Consider the following 23,115-nt stretch of genomic DNA (forward strand, 5'->3'; position numbering starts at 1 on the left):
GGTCCTCCCTTTGCTAGTTTTTATACGGTCAAAAAACGGAAACTTTGAGCGCTTTGAGGCACCTCTAAATCAATTTCGATTGAGCTGAAATTTTGCACAGGTCAGTTTTTTGAGCAAATCTACAAAATGAATACGATCGGTTTTCAAAATTCGATCATGAAATTTTTTCCGTTCATTCATTCCCATGCTTATGTATGGTGTATAAAGATTGATAAAAGTTCGCCTAAAAATGTCTTGTTGACAGGTGTAAAAGTTGTAAACATACATAAGCAGTTTTTGTATCATTATTTAAACTAAGGTTGCCAGATTTTTTTAGCACGTATCCGGGCCAGGCAAATCCTGCAAATTTTATATAAAAACCTGACAAAATCCGAACATTTTAATTCAAAATTGACGACAAAAATCCGGGCAATATTCGAGCAAATTTTTCAAATCCTTGAACTTACTCAAGAAAAAAAAATAGAAACTATAATTTTCTCATCAAAACTTATCGACAGTTTTACAATCGTACAAAAAACCTTTCATAATTATTTTTATAAAACTTGCTCAAAATTTTTCGTTCTGAAGGCATTAATAAAAAAAAATACTACACAGTTTGTTTTTTTTTGCCAAAAGTTGATAAATCCGGGCAAGATCCGGGAATTTTTTTCAATAAAATCCGGGCAACCGGGCCGGGCCGGAGTGTTCCCAAATTTAATACTAAATATCCGGACAAACCCGGATTAAACCGGGAAATCTGGCAACTTTAATTTAAAATCTGTAAAAGTTGGAAAAGCAAACCAGCATCACTTTTGTTATCATTATTTAAAAATCTTTTGTGGGACATATAACAAACAAACAACAAGCGCAAACAAAATTTTAAATAGCCGCAGCCCGTGGCGTAGAGGACAGCCTTCAAGTCTTCTAAGCCAGCGGGTATGAGAGCGAATTCCGGTCACGGCATACATAGTACACTTTCTGTGGGTTGTGCTAGCATTTGTAAGATACTAGCCATCATATCCTCGAAAAATGTACGCTTAGAGTTAGGAAAAAGGAATCTCTTCGAGGAAACATCAAGTTTCATTGAGATCCTGTATGTGTTTGGATTCGTTTAATGAAATAAAAGAACCATTTCCGACCCAACTGGATGTTATTTCAAAGCAGGGGTGAGTAACCTTTGAAGCAATGGGCCACTTTTAATTTGAAATTCTTTCGGCGGGCCGCATCAAAATGAAATTTAATATTTATATTATAAGAGATGTTGAGAAAGGTTTCAAATTTATTGAAAAAAAATTTAACCAGATTTGTCAATGTTACAGTTTGCATTTGTGATTCTAGAAAATATTTACAGATTTCATAAATTTTAAATTTAATTTAGACACCTCTGGGACAGGCTTTCTAAGGCTGAATCATAAAAATCTTATGACTTTGGTAATGTGGATGTCTAATTTTTATGTTAAATGACTCCTTTTAATCAATGTTTTGCATGATATGTCTATGAAACTTCTCAAAATAGCATCACACATAAAACAAGTTAACAAAATTCACATTTTTCCTAGGTGCAAAGAATCTCAGAACTGATTTTGACTTATTCAAGGGCGCTGAATCTAAATATGTATTCAATTAGTTTTTTGTCAGTTCTCGTTTTCGAGATAATTTAAAAAAATAGGTAAACGATAAGTTTCAATTTATGTCCTTCTCTTGACAAAACTGTTAAATAAAAATACTTGTTAACTCAATGATCCACTTTAAAAAAAATCACAAGTAACTTTGAATTCTGAAAAAAAGAAATGGAAGTTTTCATTTTGATATCAGAACCTGCAATAACTGGGAATTTATACGAAACTAGCTGACCCGGTAAACTTCGTTTTACCTTCTTATGTAATCGTAATAAATGTTTGATTTCATCTACACGTCCTTAACTTCATCGTGCTTGCGAATCGATTCTTAAGCGGGCCATAGACTACACAAATTGGCCTGTACAGATTCGATGATTCCACGACGATTGTTTGATCTATGCTCGCCCACACACTACACAAACATATTTCACGCGAACACAAACGATTGCTGGCGAAAACAGCAACAGCAACAAAAAAAACCATCTCCACCCCGGCTGGGAGGATTTTTTTTTTTTTTGTTTATTTGTGACACTTTACCAACGTTTTGGCATTCGTGTCAAGGCTGGGAGGATGTTTTGTACAAAATATTTCGATCCCGACCGATTTTACTCCAACCGTTTGGGCACTCATTCAAGCAGTGCCATACACTATGCAAAACGTGTTTCCAGCGACAAAATTTCATCGAATTTCATCGCATTTGTACAAATGTTGTGTAGTCTGTGGCCCGCTTTATGGAAATCGAAACAAATAAAGTTGAATTTGTATTGGGACCCCCCTCTCATAAAAAGTGAGATTCTTGAAACTATTATACGAACCATCACTGACCCAAAAAACCCTCGGATACCAAATTTCACTTCATTCCGACCGACCATTCATACGTGATGTTATTACAAAGAAAACGCCTACATTTTTATATATAAGATTGAGGCGTTTTCTTTGTAACAACACGTATGAATGGTCGGTCGGAATGAAGTGAAATTTGGTATCCGAGGGTTTTTTGGGTCAGAGATGGTTTGTATAATAGTTTCAAGAATCTCACTTTTTATGAACCTTTACCCAAAATTGATCAATTTAAAAACTTCCACACGCCATATTACCAAAACTAGAAGCGATAACCGAAATATGTGAAATGTTTTGAATAAAGGACGCCAATCTCTTACAAAATCAATTGAAACATAGGCACCAAAAATGCTGTTTTACTGAGTAATCGTTACAAACTTTTTGGTTTGAATCACAGAATTACATACATATATTGTTTTTGTCGAGGTATCAGAATATCGCTGAGTTCTACCGATATGAAATCTATAATCGTTAGCCCAGTTTTTATTATAAAATTTTCCTTATTTCTGTTATTAATCATGAATAAAAATATTTCACTTCATCATACAATTTTAACTTTGTTTGAAACGAAAAATCAAGTCTCAACTACCTGCTATATAACGTATTTCCGATAAATAAAAAGAACTCAATAAAAAGCTTAAATCCTAAAGTCAACAATCGGGATGATTATGGGAAAAATGCAACTGAAAACAAGCGACGTGCAAATCAAGTTATTGATATATCATGTTTTTGGTTTAGTAGGTGCTATTTTATGATAACTAACAATCTTTCGTAAAAAAATCGTGAAATAAATTTAATTTGAGATTAGCTCCGCGGATCGCACAAACATGCCTCGTGGGCCGAATGCGGCCCGCGGGCCGCGGGTTGCTCACCCCTGTTTTAAAGTATCCCAGGTTGAAAACTTGTAATTCACTTAAGAAATTTGTTGAAGTCTAAAGTGTTTTGATAATAGATGTTTTGTCGTAGAATGACGTCTAACGACAACAACAATTGGAATTTCGCCTCACAAAAATGTGTTACTTAAAAAAAAACCTCATTAAAAGACAGCTGACAGTATTTATTTTCCGCTTCTTTGAATTCAAATTATCAATCTATACGAGCGTTTTTCGAATGCTTTGCTGTTTTTTTATCCAGTTTCTGCTCCTGATCATTGGAGGGTTTTGAATTAAATGATCAAATAAAAAAACATAAACATACTTATTAACATTTCCGGCATCACTGGAAGATATTTTAAAACTAAGAAATTTGTTGAAGACTAAACTGTTCTGATAATATATGTTTTGTCGTAGCATGACGCCTAACACCAACACAAAAGGGGTGCAAATTGGAATTTCGCGTCACGAAAATGTGTTACTTTAAAAGACATCCTAATTGAAAGACAACTGAAAGCATTTATCATCCGCTCGTTTGAATTCAAATTTCGGCTCCTGATCATTGGAGAGTTTTGAATTAAATGATCAAATAAAAAAAAAACAAAAACCTCATCAACATTTTCGGCATCACTGGATGACATTTTAAAGTTTCGCAGGTTGAAGATTGTTATTTAATTAAGAAATTTGTTGAACACTTAAGTGTTTTGAAAATTGGTGTTTTGTCGTAGAATGACGTCTTAGGGCAAAACAAAAGGGGTTTGAATTGGAATTTCACGTCACGAAAATATGTTACTTTAAAAGACATCCTAATTAAAGCTCATCCGTCTCTGAAATTTTTATCCGTTACAGTCCCTGGAGTTTCAATTTTACACATTCCTGACTCTTGTTTCCTAACAGATTTTTACAAAATTTTGAGTTTTAGAAACCTCGTAAAATATGTGTAGAAACCTCAAATATGTTTTGTAGAAAACATTTAGCTACAACACTTCAGTTTTCCATTATTTAAATTCTAAGAAAAAAAAATCGAAAAAACATGCTTCGGTAAAAAGCTTGAATACAGCTACCTCTCAAATTTCGGCAAAAAATCTGTGTATTGTGTTTTGAAAATCCAATGATGCGAAAATGTTCATCAACAAAATTACATCAACTTTTCAATCCTCTTTTTAAAATATATCTGGTATGACTGAAACCATTTTGACAGTTCATTGATTGAAAAGTACGATTTTTACACTACTTTATTGCATTTTTTGGTCATGATCTCAAAATTAAAAAAAAAATACATCCTTATGTGCAATTTATAGCTTTTAACTTCACCTTTTTTTATACTAAGTGACATTTTGTTTTGAGCATTCCGTAGCTCACCTACAGTTTTTTTTTCCGAAGCATGTTTTTTCGGATGGTTTTTCTTAGAATTTGAAAAAAAATCCATGTAATAGACGAAGAAAATTTAAAAAAATCCTTTATAAATCATATCCAGATTCTTCAAAATCATGTTGTTTTCAAATTGCGTTGTCAGAATAAATATGACATTTTACAAGATTTCAAGCAAAATTTGAAAAAAATATTGAATTTCTAACATGAAATTTAATCAAATCAATCGAAAGATTCCTTTTAATTCAACCACGGTGGTTGAATTAAAAGGAATCTTTCGATTGCTTTGATTTAGTTGAATCATTCAACCAAGTAGGCTCACAACACAACATAGTGAACATGAAATTACAAGACTACTTTGATTGATTTTGCAATTGCTTTCAAATTGTTTTCCCAAAAAAAAAACATCTATTTGATTGTACTTGTCAGGAGCAGAATCCGGGATCTGGGTCCAGGCTAGCATAACGATCAACTTCAGGATCAGTGACCTTAGATCAGAATCTGGATATTCATCAGGATCCACGATAAGGGTTCAGGATGAGGATCAAGGTCCAAGATCAGAATAAGCAAGGTGGCCAGTCAAATTCAATTTTTGATTTCCCGCATTTTTCCCGACTTTTTCCGACATGGTCTTGCGAAATTCCCTTCTCTCAAACACAAAAGAAAAACTGTCTATTTAATGGTTTTCTACCTTTAATATGTGTTTGAATTATAGTTTTTTAATTAAACCCAAAAATGACAGCAGATTTAAGATAATTTCAATTTTTAAAAACTTATTCAAAACAGCGGCAAATAAGTAAGTTCAAATCACAAAGAAGAACATTTTTAAATCTTATATTTAACCTTCATGTATTTTATTTATTTCAAAAACCTCTTTTGAATGTATTTTTTTTGCTTTTCAAGAAAAACGATCAATTTTCAAGTTGTAAATTCAATTCAAAAACTGTTTTGATTTCACAGTGTGTATTCTGATCAGAAATTAAGTGATGTGTTTCGCGTTGATTTTATCCATGCTACCACAGTGATACCAAAACTCTCTTTTCTTGCTCCTTAACTATTCGTTTGAAAAAATTTTTCACCGAAGGAAATATGGTCGGAATTCAACCAGACAGAACTAAACGCCATCAGCATTTTTTTTTTCGAGAAACTTCAGTTTAATATACCAATCAATCTTTTAAGAAATAGTCAGTAGTTTTTAATCGTAAGAAACTAATTTCCGTCAATCATTCACATATGCCATTTCAGTCTTGTAAATAAGATTTAAATTCTGTTTTTTTTTAAATAATTCGCAAAGCGATTGCGCTAAATTCGGGCTGGTCAAACCTAACAAAATATTCGTTGAAAATGGTCAATAAAGGTCTAAAATGTTAATTTCTAACATAACTTAGAAGATAAATAAGCCCCAAAGATCGTAACTATGCTAGGCATTTATTGAAAGTTTGTTCATTTTAAGTATGTACTTCTTTTAATCTGAACCGTTTTTCCTGGTTTTACCGGACTTGCCCGGATATTTGACACAAAATTTCGGAAAGACCGGTCTAGCCCGGATATTTTCCGAATTAATTTACTTTATTTGCAAAACTTAACAAAATCTCGAATTGAATCGCGCCTAAAAACATTTTTTTAAAGCAAGTTTCATCAAAATAATCAAGAACGATTTTTGGGGGCCTTAACACGGTTGAGTGTTAGTTTAAATTTTTTTCAGTTATCGTGGAGCAACGGATTCACTGAAATGTATGCCCTGATCAGCTAAGCCAAAAATTCCCGATTCCTTGGAGGAATTCCTGACTTTTTCCTATTGGAATTTTAAAACCCGACTTTTTTCCGCATTTTCCAAATTTCCCGAATGAGTGGCCCTTGGAATGAAAAACCGGGATCAGAATCCTATATTTAGAACCAAAAATAGATCCTACTATTGAGAGTAAAGATCCACTTTAAAATTCAGGATAACATCGGGATTAGTTTAAACGGTCAAGGAACCTCAATTGGAGGACGGATCCAAGATAAGGGATCAAGATGAGAATCAAAATTCGTTTTCGTGATCCAGAATCATTATATGGAATCATGATCCATGATTTGGATCCTTCATAGAGGCCTAGATTCAGGTTTCGGGTTTAGGAATCATTATCTAGGATGAGTATCTACAAACTGGATTGAAATCAGAATCCAGAATCAGTGAAGGGAATCAAAATAGCGAATCCAGTATCAGAATCGGAAACCAATATGAAGATCTAGAATTAGAGTCCGGGATCCAAAACCAGGATCAGGATCGAAGTCAGGATCCCGGTTTGAGATCAAGATCGGAAAAGAAAATACAAATCGGTATCAGGATTATGATCTTATCTCGCTACAAAATCAGAATTTAGGACCAGTATTAAAATTAGAATCAAGATCAAGTAATAGATTTGAATCCAGAATCGATATTATTACTCAGGGTTCGGGTCAAATTCCAGGCTCAGAATCAGACACCAGGATCAGTTCCCAATATCTAGGATAATGATAAGGTCCCACTATCAAGAGTCAAGATTCAGATCAGGATTAGGGTTTGGGATTACTATCAGGATTTGTATAAAGCATCCAGGATCCACAATCCGAAATTAATATCTCAGAACGGGGCTCAAGATGAAAATCAGTATAGAAACAAGAATCAGAATCGGGGATCAAGATCCAAAATCAGGATAAGAATCGAGGTCAGGATCCAGAGATGAGATTAATATCGGAATCGAAAGTAAAAATCGGGATCTTATTTCGCTTCAAATAAGAATCTAGATTAGGTTCTGGATCAGGATTGCTTTTGTATGGCTGAGGTGATAAAATTGAAGAAGTTTTGAATCAATTAATGCTCAGTATTCGGATTAAAGTCCATGCACAGAATCAGAAACCAGGATCTGTTTCCAATATCTAGGATTATTTTAAGGTCCCACTATTAAGAATCAAAATCCAGATCAGGATTAGGGTTTAGGATTACTATCAGGATTAGTCTACAGGTTCGAGGATCAACAAACTGAAATTGATAGCAAAGAACGGGGTTCAAGATGAAAATCAGTATCCGAATCAGAATCCGAATTCTTGATCAATGATCATCGATCCAAAATCATGATCTTTGATGGAGATTCATTATCTTATTTCAAATCAGGATCCAGGAAGAGATAGATCCATAGTCAGGCTTAGGAATCAAGATCAGATTTTTGACGGTTGCCATGGAAGGAAAGAATTCTTCTGATAAGCAAATTAACCTCTATCTCTATTAAATAACTTTATTGACGTGGGATACCAGGATGCCTGACGTAAACGTTCTTGAGCATCGGTTAGAAATTGTTTGCGCAATGCAACGCTTCCCATGACCTTCAAGTCTTCTAAGCCAACGATCAGAGATCGAATTGCAGTAACGGCATACATAGTACACTTTCTGTGGGTTGATGGTGTTGTTAGCATATCCTCTAAAGATGGACGACTTAGTATTTAGTTAATGGATTCTCTTTGAGGAAATATAAAGTTTCATTGAGATCAAATAAGTTTTTGTATTCGTTTAAAAAAAAACTACAGGATTTTCTTCCTTAACAACAATATGCTGAATCCGGTGATATTAGATTGGAATCTTTTTGTTGCCTGAAGAAAGTTCACAAATGTATGCTTATTATCTCACCTTTTTAAATTTTTTTATCAGTCGATCTAAGCTAAGGAAATTCTCCAGAAACTATGGACAGAACTTAACGGTAAGCAAAACTGGGATGATGTGAGTCTAATTTTTGACGGTCGCAATGGAAAGAAAGAAAATTATGATTTTATTTCTTGATTATTTTTAAAAAGCAAGATCGATTAAAAGGTCCATTTTGAACTTTTTTCATATTTCACAACCTACAAGTTATAGTAAAATTTGTAGGCTGATGGAAGCTGTTTAATGTTTCTGGTTAGAACTGTTTATTTAACTCCAAATATTTATTGATTGTATTTTTGTGGACTTTTTTATTTGGGAAAAAATTAACAAACATAACCGAATACAAAATTTACGACCATACAAATCTCAACACTCAACTCGTTTGCCGTTATGCGATGAAAAAAATCAATTGAAAAATGACATAATTTCACCCGTTCCAAAAACCAAAAAATTTCCCCCGAAATCAAAGACACAAACAAGATAATCCCCATCCCGCGGGAGATGAATCGCGAGTTAAAAGTTTACATTCGGCACGGATTCAGATTTGCAGCACCAGTACCAGTACCAGCATCAGAACCATCGCCAGTTTTATGGTTATTATCCTTGGGGAATGTTCCGCTTTTCTCTTTGGTTGGTCTTTTTCATTTTTTTTTTGGTTTTGCTCTCCCGTGTTGGAAAACCTCGTATTTACATAACGACGGCGCTGCTGCTGATGGTCGTCGCCTCAAATTTTACCCAACATCACTTTGAGGAAAAGCATAATCCTCTTGGCATTGTTTCCATTTTGTTTGCTAGTGTTTTTTTTCTGTGTTCTCTTTCTTGAGGGACCAAATGATGAAATCCAGCGACAAGCAGTTTAATGGTTATATTTTCGACGCAGATTGAATTTTTAAAGATTTTTAGGAAAACATCGTTTTTTTAAATCCCCAAAAAAAATTGAAATTTGTTAATAATATGAGTTTGACTACTATCACACTTTCGTAAAAGGATATTTTTATTGGATAAAAATAAGTTCAATTTAAAAAAAGAAAGGACGTGTGCTGTGAGAGAAGTCTTTAATGAAAAGCTGACCCATCGTGCCATTAAGACGGCACCCCTTGTCCGGGGGCTCATTTTGCTGATCTAGAAGCTCCACCCGCACCCAAGGAAGGTGGCCAATCGGTGCTGGTCCATTTGTTCAGGATCGCTCTCCCATACCCAAACACACAGCCGGGCGTCAGAACTATTCCGTGATACCGAACAATTTTGGCCCCATTAGGTTACAAGGGGAGTTTTGGGTCAATTTATTGCCTGACAGTTGATTAGGATCACTATGTAAACGAGTCCGTCCATGCCGGAACGATTAAATCGGACCCAAATTTGTTTTTGGACACTTTTTTTTTCTACACTCTCTCGACCGGCATCCGAAAAATTTCCCCGGTGGCATCACCCCGGTCAGGGTTCGGTTCGGTTTTGCTAGCCTATGGGTAACCATTTGTTTGATAAATGGACACCGTTTACCAGGATCCGTAGTTATTTTGCGACAAGGTTGATTAAACTACTGATTAGGTGACAAGGTATTTGTAATTCATTGCTGTTTTTGGAATCCATTGAAGCCCTCCTAGGTTATTGCTTCTAAGAAAGGGTGAGCTGAGCGAGCATTATTCACCACACGTTGAAAAAAAGCTGGAGTTTTTTTCGAGCCGAACGGCATTGTTATAGAATCAAAGTCTCAAAAACTCAGGAAAAGTAGGAAATTAAATTGCCATTGTAAAAAAAATAATTTCCTTTAAAGGCATAGCTTTTCAGAACAGGATTCAACAAATTGGTCACACATGTCTCCAATCAAATTCAAACTCCCACCTTCCTCCGGTGAATTTTCCATTCACCTGGCAGTAGAATGAATGGCAAACATCTAATGTGACCACAATCCGCAAAATCATCTCCCGACCACAATTGGCAAACGTTAATACCATTAGCTAACAATTTTTGCGGGACGCACACACCAATTCTGTCGCCTAACCACGATCAACTCTAGATTTTCCATCGCCATCGCTGTCATCACCCCATCATCAACGACGATGTTGTTGCCTTCTTTCTCCGGAGTGCCATGAATGCTCCTAAGTCACGAAAATAGAACCACCCCAACCATAGCTAGCGTTCCATCGAATCATTTCAATAATGCGGAAAGGATATTCACGATTTTATTCCGAGCTTCGAGCAGAAGAACGAGATTTTCGTCGCCTTTCCTGTCACCATTATTACGGTTGATGGGGAGAAAACTATTGGAGCTTCCTCGTTTCAAACGTTGGGGGGATAAGAGGCACCGCATATTTTGCTGCTTGGAGGAGCAAAATAGTTTCACGCCATCGTCATCACGTTGTCGCGTAGCCGTCATAACTATTTTTTTTTCTGAATTGTTAGAACAGCTATTGCTAATCCAAGGTTGACGATTGTTGTTTGTCGAAGCAGCCATAGACGCTGAATCCTGAAGTTCTAACAGATAGTCGGCGCTCAAAATGAGCTAGGCAATTTGCTGGAAATTAATTTGAATTTTGATATTATCTCTGGGAGCAACGTTTTCCGGAATAATGGTGTAAATTTTTTGAATCCACTCAGAAAAGATTAAAATTTTTTTTCAATTTCAGTAACATTTCTTTTCTCTTTTCTGTTTTCAAAATGGTAAAATTTTCAAAATTTTCAAAATGGTCAAAATTGTCCAAATTGTAAAAATTGTCAAAATTGTTAAAAATGTCAAAAGTGTCAAAATTGTCAAAATTGTCAAAATTGTCAAAATTGTCAAAATTGTCAAAATTGTCAAAATTGTCAAAATTGTCAAAATTGTCAAAATTGTAAAAACTGTCAAAATTGTCAAAATTGTCAAAATTGTCAAAATTGTCAAAATTGTCAAAATTGTCAAAATTGTCAAAATTGTCAAAATTGTCAAAATTATCAAAATTGTCAAAATTGTCAAAATTGTCAAAATTGTCAAAATTGTCAAAATTGTCAAAATTGTCAAAATTGTCAAAATTGTCAAAATTGTCAAAATTGTCAAAATTGTCAAAATTGTCAAAATTGTCAAAATTGTCAAAATTGTCAAAATTGTCAAAATTGTCAAAATTGTCAAAATTGTCAAAATTGTCAAAATTGTCAAAATTGTCAAAATTGTCAAAATTGTCAAAATTGTCAAAATTGTCAAAATTGTCAAAATTGTTAAAATTGTCAAAATTGTCAAAATTGTCAAAATTGTCAAAACTGTTAAAATTGTCAAAATTGTCAAAAATGTCAAAAATGTCAAAATTGGCAAAAATGTCAAAATTGGCAGTATTGTCAAAATTGTCAAAATTGTCAAAATTGTCAAAATTGTCAAAATTGTCAAAATTGTCAAAATTGTCAAAATTGTCAAAATTGTCAAAATTGTCAAAATTGTCAAAATTGTCAAAATTGTCAAAATTGTCAAAATTGTCAAAATTGTCAAAATTGTCAAAATTGTCAAAATTGTCAAAATTGTCAAAATTGTCAAAATTGTCAAAATTGTCAAAATTGTCAAAATTGTCAAAATTGTCAAAATTGTCAAAATTGTCAAAATTGTCAAAATTGTCAAAATTGTCAAAATTGTCAAAATTGTCAAAATTGTCAAAATTGTCAAAATTGTCAAAATTGTCAAGATTGTCAAAATTGTCAAAATTGTCAAAATTGTCAAAATTGTCAAAATTGTCAAAATTGTCAAAACTTTCAAAATTGTCAAAATTGTCAAAATTGTCAAAATTGTCAAAAATGTCAAAACTGTTAAAATTGGCAAAAATGTCAAAATTGGCAGTATTGTCAAAATTGTCAAAATTGTCAAAATTGTCAAAAAATTGTCAAAATTGTCAAAATTGTCAAAATTGTCAAAATTGTCAAAATTGTCAAAATAGTCAAAATTGTCAAAATTGTCAAAATTGTCAAAATATTCCACATTGTCAAATTGTCAAAATTGTCAAAATTGTCAAAATTGTCAAAATTGTCAAAATTGTCAAAATTGTCAAAATTGTCAAAATTGTGTTAACAGTTTATCACCGCTGGTTTATGATTTTAATTTGATGTCCGATCGGGGTACGAAAAAACACGTGCTTCGATCCATCCATGTATCATTGTATAGATCAATGCAAAGTCAGCCTATCGACTTTGCTTCTTCTAGACAATAATACGATGTGGGACAAATGGTCTTGTGCGGCAAGAAGTTTTCTCAAATCTCTTGGCTCATTTTCAACACCTTTCATGCTTCCTAATCTAATCTATCCGTCTATAATTTTCATTAGGGGAGGAGCGGGCTATATGCGCCTATTAAGCAGAACACTGATTTAATCAAATATCACATCGAATATGTGTACAAAAACTATATAATCGTGTGCAGGCATCTGTTTTCTATACATCGGAGTAATTTTTATGTTAAAATTTTCTTCTGTTTCCAAGAAAATGATTTTATTATAAGTGTTGTCTAAAATGCCGAACCTCAAACCGTGCGGGCTAAATGCGCCTATTTATTTTTAGAACAAAATTTCTGTTTTTTGGCCAATATTTCCGTATAATTTCATTGAAACTGCTAGAAAGTAATAATTTTCGTACGACAAAGCTGAAGTTTTATAAAAATCTATGTATATTATAATTTTATGGAATAAAACAAAAGTTAGGGTTGCCATACTATGGAGGCAGTTCATCCATGAGAAAAACTTTATCAAATCTGTTTTTAGATCTTCAATTCTCTTTTAAGATGTTATTCAGAGCTTAGATTTGAAGGTTCAATGATAAAAATCATATATTTATTCTATTTAACCTGTTATTTTAGGATGGAGGCATTTTACAAACATGATGGGGGCATACAAAAACACTCTATTATTCCACTATATAATCATTATTAAACCTCCACAAAAGCTGAAATATGTTTAATTTCTAAATTTCATTTGAGTAAGAAACAAAAACCATTCTAGTTTTTGTTTTAAGCTTCTTTACGTATAATTTTTAAAAGTCGAAATATTACATCAAAATGTATAAAAACCTTGTATGATTTTTTAAATTTTTTTGAGTTTGTAAATTCATAAAATTCTTTCTTGCCTTATGTTCTAAGCGTATCACCCTCAAAATGCATTTGTCAGATAAGCTGTCTAGTCAGCCATTTCGTCAAACAGCCGTAGGGTCATTTAACCCGATAGGCCCATTTAGGAAACCTTTCCCCTACTTTCATTTGAAATTCTTCCTATTAGAATGTATAACTCACCGAAATGCCATTAATCATCAAATTAAAAAAAATTGTCAAAATTGTCAAAATTGTCAAAATTGTCAAAATTGTCAAAATTGTCAAAATTGTCAAAATTGTCAAAATTGTCAAAATTGTCAAAATTGTCAAAATTGTCAAAATTGTCAAAATTGTCAAAATTGTCAAAATTGTCAAAATTGTCAAAATTGTCAAAATTGTCAAAATTGTCAAAATTGTCAAAATTGTCAAAATTGTCAAAATTGTCAAAATTGTCAAAATTGTCAAAATTGTCAAAATTGTCAAAATTGTCAAAATTGTCAAAATTGTCAAAATTGTCAAAATTATCAAAATTGTCAAAATTGTCAAAATTGTCAAAATTGTCAAAATTGTCAAAATTGTCAAAATTGTCAAAATTGTCAAAATTGTCAAAATTGTCAAAATTGTCAAAATTGTCAAAATTGTCAAAATTGTCAAAATTGTCAAAATTGTCAAAATTGTCAAAATTGTCAAAATTGTCAAAATTGTCAAAATTGTCAAAATTGTCAAAATTGTCAAAATTATCAAAATTGTCAAAATTGTCAAAATTGTCAAAATTGTCAAAATTGTCAAAATTGTCAAAATTATCAAAATTGTCAAAATTGTCAAAATTGTCAAAATTGTCAAAATTGTCAAAATTGTCAAAATTGTCAAAATTGTCAAAATTGTCAAAATTGTCAAAATTGTCAAAATTGTCGAAATTGTGAAAATAGTCAAAATTGTCTAAATTGTCAAAATTGTTAAAATTTTCATAATTGTTTAAATTGTCAAAATTGTCAATATTGTCAAAGCTGCCAAATAAAGTTTTAGAATCAAAATCGTCCCAATTGCCCCAGATATTGAAAATCGTAAAATTTTCCAAATTGGTTATACATAATTCTAAAAAATTAAAAGTTTTGAAACTGATTAAAATGACAAATGGCCTAATAAATAATCGAAAATTGCAAATTTTTCAGGATTTTTTCTTGATTTTTACTCGATTGGGCTGTGTTTTAACCATTCTTTAAGGTATCTTTATACCTTTTATCCATTTAAGTTATTTGAAACTTTTTAATATCTCTCTAAGCTATATTTTTTGCCAAAAAAAAAACAATCCCGAACATTGTTTGTAGCACATCGTTGGCACAATAATCACGAACCAGACCATGTGGAAATAAATTGCGATGTGCCCAAAAACGTAAAGTGAATGTATCATATCGGAAAACCCATTTACAATCCAGGCAAATGTCTGAAAGAGAAAAAAAAACAGCAAAATACATCCCGAAGCAGTTCCCAATATCCGTTCCATTTCGGTACAAAGTTGCGTGCCATTGTAAAATCCATCAATCGTGAATTTTTCCCTTCTGGAACTAACGGAATAACAAAAACCCTTCGACTTCACCCCCACCTCGAAAAGGGTTGAGTACCCAAATCCAGTCAACCGAGAGCCAATAATCCGTTCCATATCGGAATGATGGTACGATGCAAATGTCATAGTTTTTGGCCCTCTCCTGTCTGCAGCTGTCATTTTGTTGGCAGCCTTTTTGTGCAGAAAGGCTCGGCTGATGGATGTTTCATCGATTTAATTTAGGCTTGGCACAATTGCAAATCCAAAAGCTTCGACTGCTTTCGAACTGTTTTTTTTTCGATGAAAGTTTTCAGCTTTACCTTACCGTTCAGGGAAATCTAAAACTGTTCAATGAACATAATGTTAGTTGCAAAATTTTTAAAGTTTCAGTATGGCTCCAATTTCTTTAAGTTAAAACTACCTTAAATATTTCTTTTGAAAAAAAAATCTTTTTTATACCTATTGTACAGATAAAAATTGTAAAATTATACCGACCAAACAAACAAACAAATATAACCTAACCTCACTCAAGTAACCCTCATTTAACAATACTAAATCGTTCCAGAACTGTCCTCGTTTTTTCATAGCTCATTATCCTATCTGTTTCGATCCTAAACTTTTTTCATGTTTTTTAAATAATTGTTTCCTCCCTCCTCCCTTTTCTCTCTTCATGAGCCTTTTGCCCATTTCTCGATGTCGCTTACCTTTCGTGATTAATTAACCCTGCAATGGTTGCGTTCTTTCCTGCTGGCTCCAAAAGCCCTGCCTTGTTGATTCTAACTTTCTTTCGACGAAAGCAGGAAGAGAACCACTAACTGCTTGCCATTTCCGAGTCCGCAGCTTCACGTTTTTTCCCTTAACTTTTTTTTCTTTCTCGTTTGATTGTGTTTTTTCCTACTCTCGTTTTTTCCCTTATTTTTATCTTTCTATCTCTATAGGAAATAATTAGCATAAAATTATTCAAACTAAACATCTACCAACAGTGTAATCAGATATGCAAATATCATTTCCTTTTCCGCAAAAACCAGCAACAAGCCAACAGTTGAAAAAAAAGAAGAAAAAAACAGAAAAAGAGAGAGAGAAAGAGCAGATCCTCTATCTTAAAATGTTTATTCATTTCAATTTTCCGTTTGTTTCTTCCCGCTCGTCCCGTAAATATCGTGTATAAATCTTCGAACGAACGAACGAACGAATCCTCCATCTCACACCAGGTTCATCCTTGCGGTCGCTATCGGCACAATACGGTTGTGTTCATCCTGGCCAAGGAGTACAACCTGAAGAACCTCAGGACGATTCATCGGCTGGACCGGCTGACCTCCGGCCTGTTGCTGTTCGGGCGGAGTCCCAAGAAGGCGCGCCAGATGGAGCACCAGATCCGGAACCGGCAGGTGCAGAAGGAGTACATCTGCCGGGTCGAGGGCGAGTTCCCGGAGTGAGTATTTAGTATCTTGAATTTGTTAGCTGTAATTTTTTATACCAAACTAGCTGATCCCATACGAACTCCGTTTCGCTTTCAACTTGGAATATGTCATGAAAAGTTTGTATGAAAGTCAATTGCCAAGCATTTTCCAAATTCATTGTTAAGTAATAATTGCAAAAATATTGGACAATCACTTCGTCTGTCGTCTGCTACTAAATTTGAAATCAGGAATCAAACACCACGTGTATAAATTTCGACTCAATCGTTGCATAACAACACAATTATTGCCAAAAAGTTAAACCCCTTTTCGAGGCTTCTTATTGATATCTGAAATCGATTGCCCTTCCCTCAAAACTCCCGTGTGCCAATTTTCAAAGCAATCCGTTGCATAATAACGTCAATATTGCTAAAAACAGTGAACAATTAATCTATATGGACGACCCCTTTCGTCAACCCCTGGCAAAATATTTGACATCTGAAATTGGTTGCTCGTCCTTGAAAACTATCGTGTGCAAATTTTCATCCCAATCCGATGAAAAATTACGACGACATTGCAAAAATATTGAAAGGTTTATATGGACGACCCCCTTTGCCGGCCCCTTATACTGAATTTAATACCTGAAATCCATTACTCATCTCTCAAAATTCTCGTGTATCAATTTTCGTCTGAATCCGATGTATAATAACGACAATATCGCATCAACAATGAATAGTTAATATGGACGACCCCTTTGGCCGACCCCTGATTTTAGTTTGGTTTAGTGAAATCAGTTGTTTGTCCCTAATAACTCCTATGTGCAAATTTTCACCCCAATCCGATGTATAAAAACGTCAATATCACTAAGATACTGAAAATTTAAAATGGACGACCCATTTTGGCGGCCCCTTACACTGAATTTGATACCTCAAATCGATTTCACGTCACTCAAAACTATCGTGTACCAATTTTCATCTGAATACGATGTATAATAACGTCAATATCGCAAAACCAGCGAACAGTTAATATGGACGACCCCTTTGGCTGACCCCTTACACAAAATTTGACACCTGAAATCGATTGCTCGTCTTTCAAAACACTCATGTGCAAATTTTCAACACGATCCGACGAAAAGTAACGTCAATATCGCGAAAACAATATTTGTCTTCTATGGACGACCCCCTTCAGAAGGGGTCAACCGAAAATCTAAAAACATTTTTCATCCTTCCTGGTCCTGATAAGTATCCATGCCAAATTTCAGCTCTCTATCTCTTAAGATGGCTGAGCCTATAGTGGACAAACAAACAAACAAACAAACAAACAAACAAACAAACAAACATACAGAAATTGCTTTTTATATATATAGATGAAATCTGATTTACGTTCTGTAAGAATCCGATCATAAAACAATTTTCGGAGCCCCAAAAGCTGTCAAAAGTTGCCTGTTTAAAAGTATTTTGCCAATAAGAATCATAGTTGAGGCAACAACAAAGCTCAGAATCACAAAGTTTTTAAGATTACACAACTCAGCACTAGGCATTGTAGCATCAACAGTTTGCTTTAAGAAGGCTGTCTTTTTTTTCGTTAATCACATATTGCAGGGTGGCCACCCATTCGGGAAAAACGGGAAAAGCGGGAAAAAGACGGGAATTGAAATCCAACGGGAAAAAAGCGGGAAAAAGCCGGGAATTTTTTCAAAAAGTCGGGAATTTTTGGCTCAGTGAAAGTCTGTTCAATGAAGTTTAGTCGAAAGTTGAAACAAGTGGAAATAGATTTACTGGTGATCTCTTGCCAATTGGCTTCGACCGATTTCTACCAGGTCGAAACGAATCCTCCTGCCGAGCTGGATCGGTTTCGATTAGTTTGAACTTGCTTCATTGAACAACAAAACGATGTTCCCGCACAGTCAGATTGCTAATCGAATAGAAATGGGAAGAACAAAAATAAGCTATTTTATTCCACACAGTATTGCATCCTATTTTTTTAATTGAAGTTTTCATTTTACTACAGAATTGAGCGAGTTAGTATTAGGATTTGACGAAACGTTAAATAAGGTTGTGCAGAAGCAGCAAATGGATATTGGTGTGCGCTTCTGGAATCAAAACACAAACCTAGTTGAACCTATCTGAACAACAAGGTACTATTGTTTCTACATTCTTAACGACGACGCGCTCGAATGGCTGAATGGCGTGAAACTATGTTTTTCGAAAAATCCTGATCTACTGAAACAAGTGATCCAGTGTTCCATGGAGTATTGGTAAATTGCAGAATGGTCAAGGAACTAACTAGCAAGGTTCAAGAACTTGTTTTGAATCCGGCGTACGAGATTCTCACCATTGAACTTCACACTGTACATAACTCGTTCAAGGAGGGACTGAGGAAAAGTTTGGATGAATTTTTGAGGGGTCTGTTCAAAAATATTCCACTTAGAAGGGCAGATTATACTGCAGTAACGGGTTCAACTTTATTTCCGTTAAATTTTGTGATGTTCGGTGGGTGGAAAATGAACGTGCTGCCAAAATGCTACCGTACTTCAAATGGTTTGTCGACGAGGTAAAAAAAACATGAGGATAAAAAGATTAAGGAAAACCATTCAAATTTTAAGCGGAGTTTCCATCGATTTCCTGGTCGAAGGTATTCGACATTGTTGCTAAAGCTGTAGGTGATAATTTGCTGGGACCAAAATTGAGTTTTTTTTACGGCCGCTTCAACTGTTGAGTCCTTTTTAAACGAGTATTAGACAGAAGCACTGATGGTTTCGTTTCTCTTCGATGATTTAACCGGGCTTGTAAGAGCATTGATGAAGAAAGTTGTAAAGCCTGAACGACTTAACGTAAAATCAAAAACACTTATTGGAATTGAACTCTCAAAAATAAATCTTCTACTTCCTGGAAGCGTAGAAATCGGATTCTCAACTAAATCGGCAATTAAGAAAGCAAAAGAGTCTGATCATGTTTCCGACAAGGATATCCTTGTATTCAGAAATAGCTGTCGTTCGTTTAACTGTGGATTTTTTGTATAAAATGGCTATACGATCTCCCTTGTATTATCTCATCACTCGGTATTTATCGTGCATTAATCCAGATGTGATTGCACACTATCTAGATATTGCCAACAAACGTTTAGACCTGTGTCTAGAAGCACTTGTTGACAAACAACACTTAAGTTGAGCTTGTGCCGATAAAATTAAGGACAAATTCGGACAATTATATGCAATACCTTCAATAAAAACATAATTTCGGAATATCGAAGAAAAACACAACGATTGGACATTTTTTAGATGGAACTTATTAGCGAATCGAAAAAGGAATGAATTGGTTAACATAACTAAAACAAAAACCATTTAAAGATCATTTTACCACTAAAAGAAAGCTTAATAGCTTTTCGTTTATATGGTTTCAAAAATCAATATTCGGAAATTTGTTTGGTTTTCTGTTGTATAAAATCGGGAATTTCGTGAGACCATGCGGGAAAAAAACGGGAAAAATGCGGGAAATCAAAAATTGATTTTGAGTGGCCACCCTGATATTGGTCATTTAAGACATTACGCAGCACAGCGTTCCACTTACATTAAAACATTTTAAAAACCTCAGCTTCACAAAGGCAAGTATTTGAAACGAATCTTAAAAACAGATTTTATATCTGTAGTTTCTATCTGGATCATATATTCAAATCTGATCTTGAAAGCAAATTATAGAATTCGAAAACCAAATTCGAAGCCCTCTCGTGCTTGAAGCTGGATGGATCATTCGGCCAAAAGAAGGTAGGCCGAAGGCCATTCGGCCGTAAGTCATTCGTCCGATGAACGTTAGGCCGGATGGGATTTCAGGCCGAATAAGCCACTAGGCCGAATGGGTCATAAGGTCGATGGTTATCAAGCTGAAAAGACGCAAGGTCGTTAGGCCGATTCTACATTCTTTGATACTAGTCTGGTTGAATGCTGGATGCCGAAAGCCTTACTAGCATTCGAGCTAATGCCCATTTGACATCCAGCATTTATTTAGGCTGGTGTCTTGGAGTGGTTGGCGTACCGACCATTCGGCCTAGAAACTATTCGGTCTTACGTCTAATGTCTAATCAGTCTTACATCAGCCTAAGCAATAATCCTTCGGCCGACTGTTTATTCGGCCTAACGACCATTAACACTAAACGTACCGGAGGCGGTCAAATGACGGTTTTTAAACTTTGAAGGATGATTACGCCTTATATAATTTTTTTTCGCCAAATTAACGATAGGACTATTTTTATTTTCAAAATGCAAGTATTTTTGCGTTTTTAATTTTTTTCTAAGTATTGTGGTTTTTGAATAACGCATGTGGTATACCTATTCATACCGCGAGCGGTCAAATGACGGTTTACACTGTTTTCGCTAAAACTTTCTTGTTTCTCAACCAATTTCTTTAAAATTTATAGTTTTGAAAAGCCTATAATGTAACTCAAATATGTTTCTCAGACAGTTTTCAGCTACCATTAATAATTTCAAAGTTATTCCAAGTCCAAAAAATTTTTTATGAAAAAACATGCTTCAGGAAAATAGCTATAAATCTGTTATTTAGTGCTCAAAAAAAATTTCACTCAGTGCCTGAGAAAGCTGAAGTTAGAAGCTATATGCTGCACATACGGAAATTTTTATCAATTTTTTTTTTTAAATCATGCCCACAAAAAATGTAAAAAAGTTGTGTAAAACCCATACTTTTCAATCAATCAACCGCCAAAGCTGTTCCTGTTACAGTAAAGAAAATTTAAAAAGTGAATTGGAAAGGGGACGTAATTTGTCACATTTTGGCATCTTTAGATTTTGTGAAATACGAAATACATAATTTATGTCGAATTTTCAAAGGTAGCTGTTTTTCGAACTTTTAATCAATTTGGATTTTCTGAGACCATTCCTACACCTAAGCTCAGCTTTGCACTGGAGTTTGAGTACTTTAACGTAAGGTTTAGGCAATAAAACTATATGCAAAAGAAAGCTAATTTCATACCGGTTCTAGTGGTGTAACTGCATTGGCGGTGCAATGCTTGACAAAAATATGATAAATAAAACAGTGAAGTAGTTTCTGAATCTTGAAAAGTCAGCGCATATTCTTGCTTGGCAGACGGGCGCAGTGGGTGGTAATATCTCAAAGCTATTTTGCACACGAAGACGGATGAAAGGAAACGAAAAAACAAACGAGCATTCGCTCAAATTTTCTGGTTTTACTTTCAGAAATATATTTATTATATTTTTGTCAAGCATCGCACCGCCAACGTAGTTACGTCACTAGAACCGGTATGAAATTTTCTTTCTTTTGCATATAATTTTTTTGCTAAAACCTTACGATAACATACTCAAAATCCAGTGCAAAGCTGAATTTAGATGTAGGAATTGAATCAAAAATCCGAATTGATGAAATGTTCGAAAAACAGCAACCTTTGAAAATTCGTCATAAATTATGTATTTCGTATTTCACAAAATCTAAAGATGCCAAAATGTGACAAATTACGTCAACTTTCCAATTAATTTTTTGAAATTTTTCTACTGTAACAGGAACAGCTTTGGAGGTTGATTGATTGGAAAGTACGGGTTTTACACAACTTTTTTTACATTTTTTGTGGGCATGATCTTAAAAAAAAATTGATAAAAATTTCCGTATGTGCAGCATATAGCTTCTAACTTCAGCTTTCTCAGGCACTAAGTGAAATTTTTTTTCGAGCACTAAATAACTGATTTATAGCTATTTTCCTGAAGCATGTTTTTTCATAAAAAAGTTTTTGGACCTAAAATAACTTTGAAACTATTGATTGTAGCTGAAAACTGTCTTAGAAACATATTTGAGTCACATTATAGGCTTTTCAAAACTATAAATTTTGAAGAAATCGGTTGAGAAACAAGAAAGTTTTAGCGAAAAGAGTGTAAACCGTCATTTGACCGCTCGCGGTATGAATAGGTATATACAAAGTGTCGGTATGTTTAGTGTTAAGACGGTCATTCAACCTAATTCAACCTAACGGCAATTCGGCGAAGCAAACTTTCAACCTATCGACCCTAACAACCATTCTGCCTAACGATCATTCGGCCTAGCAATTCAGATCCATTTAGATCTGGTAACATTTCCAGCATCCATACAGATTAGTGTTAAAGAATGTCTAATCGGTCTAGCACCAATTCGACCATTCGACCTAACGTTCATTCGGCCTAGCAACCATTCGGTAAAGCGACCATTCGGTTTAACAAGCAGGCAAGCGTCATTGATGTCTTATCAGCCTAACATGTCTTATTCGGCAGTACATGTTTTGACCTGTTGACCCATTCGGTCTAGTGACTTTTGACTTTATATCTTAAGGCCTGACGGCCATTGGCCGATTATCCAGACCCCCATAGGCTTGTGTGCAGTGAAGCAGGGGTGAGCAACCTGTTGAAAAAACGGGCCAATTTGAGTTTCAAATTTTTACCGTTACCGTTTTTAATTTGAGTCGGACCACAACACAGTGCGGTGATCTCATACAAGCCATGGACAAAAGCAATAAAAAGTTTGTTTTTGACAACTCTTTGTGTTTTTATGGTGAATTATGATGAGAAAATGTTAGCCATCTTTTTTTTGATGATGGGATCCTTCTGTGTAGGTTTTTTTTTACCATGGGTGCACGGAAGTACCGCAGTTTTGATTTACGAGAATATCATTTTAACCGATTTTAATCTAGAAATGTGATATGTTGCAGTAGTATGTATTTAATCAAATGTTCAATGTTTTTATAAGTAAGTAAGAAGTAAGTGAGAAGATAAAGGAAACAAAAAAAACAGTTTTAAGGAGATTTGTCATA

The 23,115-nt window shown here is 34.3% G+C and overlaps 1 protein-coding gene across 3 annotated transcripts in view; it reads left to right on the forward strand.

Annotated features, from left to right (window-relative positions):
• Positions 1–23,115, forward strand: part of LOC129747761 (pseudouridylate synthase RPUSD2-like) — a 716,686-nt gene that overhangs the window by 621,464 nt on the left and 72,107 nt on the right. For all 3 annotated transcript variants that reach the window (XM_055742110.1, XM_055742108.1, XM_055742109.1), the window contains one exon: positions 16,129–16,349. In XM_055742110.1, the coding sequence (XP_055598085.1) occupies positions 16,129–16,349 (221 nt within the window). The remainder of the gene's footprint in view (positions 1–16,128; positions 16,350–23,115) is intronic.

Source organism: Uranotaenia lowii, chromosome 2 (assembly GCF_029784155.1).
Source record: "Uranotaenia lowii strain MFRU-FL chromosome 2, ASM2978415v1, whole genome shotgun sequence".
Taxonomy (NCBI): domain Eukaryota; kingdom Metazoa; phylum Arthropoda; class Insecta; order Diptera; family Culicidae; genus Uranotaenia; species Uranotaenia lowii.